The sequence below is a fragment of the Erpetoichthys calabaricus genome, chromosome 1, assembly GCF_900747795.2.
Source record: "Erpetoichthys calabaricus chromosome 1, fErpCal1.3, whole genome shotgun sequence".
NCBI lineage: Eukaryota > Metazoa > Chordata > Cladistia > Polypteriformes > Polypteridae > Erpetoichthys > Erpetoichthys calabaricus.
The window spans coordinates 210,773,263-210,783,262 of record NC_041394.2 but is presented as its reverse complement, the minus strand read 5'-3'; the positions used below and the strand labels follow the sequence as shown (position 1 = coordinate 210,783,262).

The 10,000-nt window shown below is 31.5% G+C and overlaps 1 protein-coding gene across 15 annotated transcripts in view; it reads right to left on the bottom strand.

The window, feature by feature from the left end:
* foxp2 (forkhead box P2) overlaps positions 1–10,000 on the bottom strand; it is a 613,104-nt gene that overhangs the window by 160,140 nt on the left and 442,964 nt on the right. For all 15 annotated transcript variants that reach the window (XM_051928699.1, XM_051928702.1, XM_051928698.1 and 12 more), the window contains one exon: positions 2,260–2,437. In XM_051928699.1, coding sequence (XP_051784659.1) covers positions 2,260–2,427 — 168 coding nt within the window. In that variant the 5' untranslated portion in view covers positions 2,428–2,437. The remainder of the gene's footprint in view (positions 1–2,259; positions 2,438–10,000) is intronic.

Genomic DNA, 10,000 nt, shown 5'->3' with positions numbered 1-10,000 from the left:
TGCACTAATACTCAAAATAAAAATAGAAAAATTTAAAGTATCATTAGAAAATATAGAGATATAATTTATGTCACATTATAGATGCATTAATTTTACACATTCATTATAAAAAGACACCTCTATTACCCTAAATTTCAGATGTTTCAAATCATGCATTTACATTGAATTCCTTTCATAAAAAATAAGTCAAAACACCTTCATTGCTAGAAATGCTGATATGGTAAAGCACACACACAATAATGTATATAAGAAACTGCCATTAAAAATTGCATCAATTAATTATTAAATTAACTGAAGCCAGTTTTTTTATATTAGATCTCTTTGAAAATGATGGTCCTCCACACGTTACAAGCAATATTTCAACACAATGACGAATAGCCCTGCGTCCTATTAATTTATTATTGAAGGATTGGGGTTACATTTTTTCTTCATTCAAATACACACAGTGTCACTACCAAACATGGTTGTCAATTACTAACATAACTTTTTCTTCACTCTAAAGCCTTCTGAAATATTGTCTTCACTGATTATATTTATTTTTTCTCTAGTAACTAAATCTTAGCGAGTTCAAATCCTGAACAACACAACAAAAGGAAGATCCACAGTAAGTCTTATGTATAATTGGTAGCACCGAAAAAAAAAAATCTCTAAGAAACAACTTCTGAATTAGTACTAGTATGACTCAAATCACACATGTACAAAGCCACTAAAATTTATATTAAAAAAATCTTTAGATAAAGAGAATAATGCTTAAAGCAAAAGACAGCATTTCATAGACATTAAACTATAAAAAGTTACTAATCTATGTTTTGGTTGTTACAAACTATATGATTCATGCACACATTTCATGTTGTATACGAACAGTCACTGCCATGCATCAGTATGACAAGAGACACTGCTTAACAGTATTACCAAGAAAAGCATGCCCTGAAGGCCCTGCGCTCACTGAGGTATGCTGTCTCCTTGTGGTCCTGGGGTTCAGCTGGCTTCTAACAAATATACAGCCCAAAAACTACCTCTTGTTTTTCCCTAGTATGACTAATCAATGAAAAAAACTACAATTGTCATCCACTTCCCTAACAAGTGGCCCAGATTACTGGGATGTCTAAATAAAACAAAGGAGGTCCTGTGGTATATTAAAAATAAAGTAAAGGCACTCATGAAGTCAGTGATATTGAATACTTGCACTACATTTATGAGTACATTATATAAATACACACATAATAATATTATATATATATATATATATATATATATATATATATATATACACACATACACACACACACACACACTATATATGAATACATACACAGATACACTGTATACACACACACACTTTATACAGCATGAAGATGTATATATATATATACTATACACACACACATACACGTAATAATCTATATATTACATATGTACAAAACTAATGCTGCTTGAGCATCTTAACCAAATGTTTACAGACAAAATAAAAAACAATAACATTCAACCTTTTTTGATGCGTTGACTTACTTTTATACTATTATGGTTGTGTAAAGTTAACAGAATGACAACTCAAAATTATATATTAAACATGATTAATCTTGTAGATATCAAATATCTAAACTAATACTCTACTAATTTGTTCATGAATATAAATATGACAATGATATGAATAAAAAAGGTAAATGTAACAAATTAAAGCACAAGCATATGCAAAGCACAATTATACATTTTTAAAGTGTATTCATGCAAAACTTCTCACTGAAACACTTTGAAAAGCACCAAAATAAAAATCTGTTTATCACAATGAACAGAACATCAATTAGCCCCCTTTTAATGTCTTCAATGGTCAAAGGTTTATTGCAGGGATTTTGTAGGCAGGGTTAATATCAAGATACAAGGCCCTCTAGTGGATATTCAGGATTCAAATCTCTTTAGCTACGAGACTGTAACCATGAACATGAAAGCCCTTATTATTTACACTGCAACTCTGAAGACAAATACATATTTAATAACAGCATCACCACTACATAATACACAAAACCAATTTTGAAATTAGTTACCCTAAAGCACAAAGCCAATGTACAATATTTATATACAATAAAATAAACACAAAATAATGATTTGACATCATTCATACACAAGATAGAGCAAACACATCCTCATTAACAAATTACTATCTCTAACAGTTATCTATTATTACTGCACTTTTAAAAGAATAATGACTTATTACTGTTTACTGGAAATTGTGATTTAATTTAAAAGGACAACACAACTTACCTGCTGTTGTTGCAGATGCAGCAGTTCAACTGTGCTTACTTCACTGCTCGTGTCACCACTTGATCTTCCATCTCTACCGCCAGCATCTAATTGGCTGCTTAGAGTGCTCATTCCATTTTGATTCATTGAACTGTTGCTTATTGTCTCTGTCGCGGATTCCTGCATCATGACTTAATACCTAAAAGTGATTAAGAGGCATCAATTAACGGTCTGGTTATACCTTTACACTTCCATTATTAAGGTGGCCCACATTAAAGCTGGGGGTAGGGGGGCATTTAAGTGTGAATTAAAGCAAAGAACACTGCACTCTTATTAAACAAATAAAACAATCTAGCTTTTTTGCTTTCTTTTATCTAGTATAAAAAAAAAAGATTCTGTTAACTTGAAAAACTGCAACATGTAGCGAACAAACAGAATTTACTAACCAGTCTTGTAGTTGTAAAATGTTTCAATTACTATACTTCAGAAAAGAACATATTCTAAATCATGTACCAAAAATAAATAAGTAAATTAGTAAAGGTCACATTTGTACTACTGCTTTATTTATAGAAGGTGAACTAACTTAACTTCATTTTTTATTTATTTTTTAAACAAGACTCTGGGATCTTGTATGTATATTTTTCACAGTAGAGGAATATTGATAAATATTTTTGGCTTCCCCTTTTATAATCCATCCTATTGTCAGCATGCAATATTACTTGCTTATTTAACTTAAACAAGTTTCACACATGGGAAAACATTAAAATTGACATTTTTCAGGAGTTCTTCCTACTAATACAAGTAATAATACAAGCCAATATATAAGAATATACTTCTACCTGCTACTGTATATGACTATTCTTCAAAAGCAGGTGTCTAATGATGCACAGCTAATAATGCAAAATTAAAATTACGTATGGGAGTTGCAAATCATGTGATATCCAATGATAAATGGTTTAATGGGCTTCACCCTTTTTGTGATTAAATAAAATTTTGTCTCTCTCGAGATGGGGGGCATGGGGGTTGGGAGAAGCAATACACCACCAGATAACTATTTTTTTTCTTTTTTTATTTCTTCATCATATTGCTGATATTCATTTATTTTTGTGACATTTAAAACATTTAATACTGTCCTTTCTGGGAAATAATTAAGCCCATGCAAGCAAAGCAATCAAACCATTCAGTTGAAGATGACTTAAAACTCAATTTTAACATAGGCAAATAAATGAAAGATATAAAATTAATTTTCCTGGCATGTATTAGATATGAAAGCTGAAATAAAATCTATCAAGAATATCACTAATGATTGTGCTAAAAACAGCATAAATTATGCATATTACCTTCTCGACTGTAATAAATGTTTTATCATTTTCACTGCATAAATGTACTGCACTTTCAGGACAGCAATGCGATGTCCTGCCAAGATCAGTTGAAATCTTTGTAATAAATAAGAACCACTCTGACCTAATGCATCACAAATTCCAAAGTATGTTCTGCATTCACAGTCTTTGTCATCTATCCTCACCTTCCAGTTGCTGAACACTACAAATTACAAGAATTTAAAACACTTCTCACATTTTGACAGACGGCTTAGGCAGGAAAGCACGGTAGGTTATATATTTGGAATATAAAAACAAAAACAATGCATTTACAATTCTGTACCATAACACATCAAAAAATCCCTATATTGTAGCAACCAGAAATACATGCTTTAATTAAAGTTAATTACTAAATCAGCTGACATAAACAAACAAGCAAGCAAACAAACAAACAAAGAAGTCTCATGCTTGCCCATTAAGTGCTTTTGTCTAGAGTAATTGTAAAGCATCACGTGAGCACCATAATTAAACACTCTAATCAGAGCCTTTGTTTGGGTTCAAAGAAAATTCACCCTGCTATATATTATACCATTTTAAATCTACTCTAAGGAAAAGAAAGATGTTGCATACACTATTAATTATACATTAGTCCAAATGAAAACAACACACACACACACACACAAAAACAACAAAAAGCAGCACAACAACTGCCATACACTTACAACCCCTCCCCCCACTTTGATTTCATATGGAGATTAATGCATACATTATTTCTTGCCGGCTTCTTTAAAAAAAAAAAGAAAACATGTTCCAAGACTTAGACAAGTAGAAACTCCTGATTTCCAATTTGAGGATGTTCAGAACAAGAATAAACAGGATATAAGTAAAACAAACAAGAGCTAAGTTACATAAAGGGCGACAGCTGCTATAGCTACAGTAAACAACTGCTGAAGCAGATGTGTTTATGAACAAACACTCCCTGTTAAACATTGTATTGAACATTAGCTAAGAAAGGGAATACAAATGGAAAATGTGACACCCAGTGATGAATTTCACAAGAAAAAAAAAAAAAAAAAAAAAAAAAAAAAACAAAGCTAGCACTCTTTTCTGAGATCAGGCAGCTAATAAGTATTCAAATTAGGCATAAATTTTACATGCACAATGTTTAAAATATTCAGAGAAAAGGGGGGTCTGATTGCCTTTACTTGTTGTATGAAAATTCAAACACAGTCTTTTAAAGACACCGAGTGCATAAGAAAAAAGCACTCATTGATCTATCTAAGCAATACAAAAATGTTTGGCAGACATTGTGGGTCGCCAGACAAACAGCCCAACAAACTATAATTCTGCTAAATATTTTCTTTTATTAATGATTTTATCCATAAATAAAACTAAATTAATTTCTTATTATCCTACTGAAAACGTACTAAACAGCTAAATTACAGTACAAGATTTACAAATATGATGTCAGCAAGAACAAAAACAGAATGAAAATTTGCAGATCAAATACAAATTAAAAACTAACTTAAAACATGCAACTTGTGATTAGACATAGACATATCTCCTGTATGTGTAAAAGATAGATTCAGTCTCAGGGGAACATCCCACTTAAGTTAGCAGAACCTCACTAATAGTGCAGCTCTTTAAGCCCATGCTCATTCAGTAATTACAGAACAATTTCGACTGCCTAAATATTCACAGAAGTCTCAAAGACAAGTGTTACTCAAATCGTACATAAATGCTGAACAGCAAACAGTACTTTTGTTAAATCCCACAACATAAAGAAGAACAAAAAGTGCAAGGCTGGAAAGTGAAAAGGGCCTTGAAAAATCTATTTTACACTATACAGTACAGCAATACCTCTAAATATTTATATTTAACAATCTCTTCCACCATTCATTAAAAGCTTGTATCTCACACTTTACTATACATGCAGGATAGTGCTTTCTCTTCTTAAACAATCTTGACTGAAAGGTTACTTAGTGTAGCAATATTTACTTCCAGAATTGTGTTGTTACCAAGGGTATAATGGATGGTGGCTATGCAGGTTTACGCAAGAATGAGTGAAGCATGAGGCGTTAGCCATGTGTTTGACATGTTTCAAATTGCTATAATCCAGCATTAAACACACCCAGCAATTCATGCCATTTCTTGCAGCTGTAGTCTTGAATAAAGTGTGCCCAACCACTTATTATATAAATTAGTATATGACTCCCTGTTAAAGTCACAACAGTGCTTTGTGTTTATTCGATGGCTTTTATTTATAAACTGTACAGCCATAGACATATTCTATTAAACTCATCAAAAATACCTTAATTTATGCAACAAGGGAATATTGCAAAGCAGATTAGACTCCTAGCTTAATTTTGCACCTGATCGAAATTTAAATACATAGAGTTTTATCTTTTGGCTTATTCTGTTGCAGCTTTCGCTCATGTAACAGTAAAACTAAGAATTAAAAAGCTTAAAAGTAACAGAGACAAACTTTTAAATGCCTATTACAATCTCTTTGAAAGATACTTGAATAGAAGCACCTTAAATGTGCCACAAACACATTATTTTGCAAGAAAAGAAAGAGGTATGGAATAAATTAACCCCAGAGGTAAGAAATGCACAGTTTGTTGATTTTCTACTTTCAGCTTAATGAGCAGTTCAGTGAAGAAGAAACCCACTTTACTAGTCAGCTGCAAGGGAAAAGGGCTTCTAATTTAGGGCAATGAAGAATGTATCAACAACAGTTATCCTAAAGCTCACTGTGAAGTGTTTCAGGCATTATTTATAAACTTCTCTTAATGCAGAGTGAGGAGATTTGTGTTTAAATGTAGTATTTATATCAACCACTTTGTTCTGGTAGCTAAAGACAGGTGTGCAACTTTTTTTTTTTTTTTTTTTTTGGAATAAGGACATATGTTTGATATTTCTGCTTACAGTAGCAGGTGTGGCAAGGTCAAAGTCTAAAAGTGTTCTAAGCAAGCTGTACTGTCAATACAGGACAGCAAACAAGATACTGCTAGGTTTAAAAAAAAAACCAGATAAACACTTTACAAACTGAGGCCAGCAATTTTATTAAATGTGCATCACTAGAAAAGAAAAAAAACTGTAAAAAGTATGCCTGAAAGAAACATCAATGTGTCATTTACTCAAGAAATATAAAAGCAATGCAATAATGTGAAACCAATCCCCAAGAACAGATTACCTGTGATTAGAAAGCCACTGTCGCTGTCAAAACACACATATTGAATAAGAATGATAATTGTGTTACAGTCTGTTTCTTTTCACTTGGGAATAATCTAAAACTTGGAATTAGTTGCTGTTTTAAATAATCACAACTTCTGTGCTCCAGTGAAATTAATTCATCATTGACATGCAGTACAATGCATATAAAAAAAAGAGGTAGTATGCTAAGTGAGCTAAGATATTTAATACTTTAGATTGGCTAATAAATCAAAATGCCAAATATGAAGAACCTTGCTAAAAAGTAGGAAATGTGTGCAAATAATTTGAAAATGTTATAATAATCCTTAATTTACAAAGGGGAAATCTGTACTTGAATTTACTGTAGACAGTATGCTGCTAAATATGTAAAGATGCTGAGGGGAGACAGGTTCGGGGTTGGGGTAATGTATTCTTTGTCTGTGGTGTTGGGTAAATATAAATAGGAAAATGGGGAAAGAAAATTCAAATCAAATTTGTATGATAACCTGGTGTTTTGGTTTTATTAGATCTGATGAAACATATCTTCTCTTCAAGTAGAAAAAAGTAACATGAATTCCTCTGGAAGAAAAAATGCCATCATTTCATTTATACATACATGGTGCAATTATTCAAAACTAATTCCTGGAAAAACCTCATAACTAAAGGAAACAAATCTTAAAATTAAACAGCTAACCAAGCAACCAATAAATGGGTAACTGCTCCATGCTTTACTTTCAAAGGATTAAGATTATCAACTGAAAAAAACTGCACTGCTATGTGTAAAGCCATCTGATAAACCTTTTTGGCAGGTGTAATTCATATATAATGTTAAGACAAGCATGAAGTAAGTGGCATAATGAATAGGAAGAATACAACAAATTCTTTAATGCTTAAAAACCTCATTATAGTAAAAAAAAAAAACAAAAACAGTTTAAGTTACAATATGGATGCATAAATGCTAACACATTAAAACTCATTTATAATATTTTGCTATTTATTTTTTAATATATAGTAATTCAACAATGTATTGTAACAATGATCATATTTAAGGATGGAAAAATCAAGAAAAGTTGCACTTTAGATTGCCAAATAAATCAAAATGGAATAAGGAATACATTGGAAAACCTGAAACACACACACACACACACCATCTTAGTTTATTTCATCCCACATATATACCTTCTACAAATAGGAATCCAGAATCCATTTTTTAAACATCTTTCAAAAGTTGTTGAATTAAAATTTTCAAAAAAGACTTTAAAAATCACAAAGGGAACAAAAGCTGCTTTTTCTAAAAAGACAGGTTCCTGAAAGACAGCCATAAAGTATACCAAGAAATTAGATGTATGTATGCATGTATATGTGTATTTCCCTTTGTTCTTTACGTCTAATTAAAAATTTAAACATCACATACTTCCTATATTTAAAGGCAGAAACAATAATCCATTTCAAATCAATCTAGAAATGTCAGAAACACTTAACGAAACAAAAACAAGGTAATCACTTTACATTTAAAATAACAGTTATTTCTGATGTTTAGCACACAATTTGTATACATTTGGTTATCTATGTGCATTGCACACATGGATACATACACCCTGCCTGTGTAGGCATGAAAAGGAAAAAATAATGATTAAATAAGTAATTCTTAGTAGATAGTTAAAGGGACGATCACCTTCATTATTTACTTCTTAGATTGTACAAACTGAAGCACCTTGGAAATGGACTTCTCACTCCTAACAAGAGATGTTACAAGTTCCTTTGAAGAAGGTGAGTGAACGCAAAGTTAATGATCGAAGCATAGACACAAACCTCTCCACCAAACGTATTACTTCTGCAAGATTCTGAGACATAGCTCATCATGACGTTTCCAGTTATTTCTAGCTGATTAGGGTCATTATGTTGGAGGGCTGATTTATGTTGTCATTCCCTCTCACCAGTCCTGCATCAATAGATCTTAATGAATTGGTAAATAAGGGTGAAGATTATACTTGACAACACAGAAACATTTCTCATTCATACCAGACAAGATTTATGTAACCAATTAGGACATAACAGGAGAAATTGGTCAGAAGAAAAATAATCTTTCCAGAAGAAAATTACCCAAGTCTAAAACCTCTACAAAACAGATAATGGCCAGTGTTTAACTCTGGCTAAGTCACACATCAACCATGCAGTTGGTCTTTCAAAAGCATCATTTTGCCTAATAAAAAAATATTTTTGTGCATTATTAAAAATACAGAAATGTTTCTTAAGATACCAGATGACAGTTTAAAGGAAATAAGGATCAACTGTGAGCTACTAAAGGAAGATGCAGTGTCTTAAAATACACCAGGGTACATACCAACAGTTTAAATTACAACTTCATCTTCCCAGGTGCAAATATAAATGGCAAAATTTCACCAGCTTAAATGTTTACTTTAATTTAGTATTCTCAATGCAAAACTCACTTAAACTAATCAAAATCATGTATAGGGTTACTGCTTATATTACAGGCTTTTCATATCAGACAAATATGCATTTCTTTCATATGAGGAAGAAAAGGCAGAGTCAATGTAGAAATGCTTAATGAGCAATTGTTTATCTCAGCTTTTACTTACTGTTTGATGTAACTGTTATTTAATCATTTTCATACTTAAATAGCTTCAATTTTCAAATATTTAATTTAAATTTGTATAGTTCTAGTAATCAGTTTACACCCTCTTTGTCTTTATATATATATATAAAAAAAAAAAAAAACAGATAAAAGTGCTGATCATCAATAGCAAACGACAGCCCGGAAAACCCAAAGGGCTGGTGTGAACAGAAGTGGAAAATTAAAGCAAAGTGATACTGGAACAGCCTAATTCAACTTGCTTCAAGCATATGCAAATGAGACTCTGCCGCTTAACTGCATCATTTATGTCGATAATAGCGGCATCATCATTACAGGACTTAAATTAAATTACATCATAATTAGCATATCAAAGTGATTGGTTTAACTTTAAAACAAACACCCAATTCTGCTAATGAACAGTGTTAATTGGCTTTTATACTCTAAATAAAAGAGCTAGGTAAATATATGTTTAGCAACAATTTTAAAATTCATTGTTTTTAAGAAACAAAAAAAAAATTGCAAGTTTAAAAAACACAAAATTGCCAAGGGGATTTATGTGCTAAAATTTAAAAGATGTAGCATTTAATTTTATTGCACTAAAGAACCTATTAGATTCCAGACTCTAGAGAACAATGTAAATTATCTGCTTTCA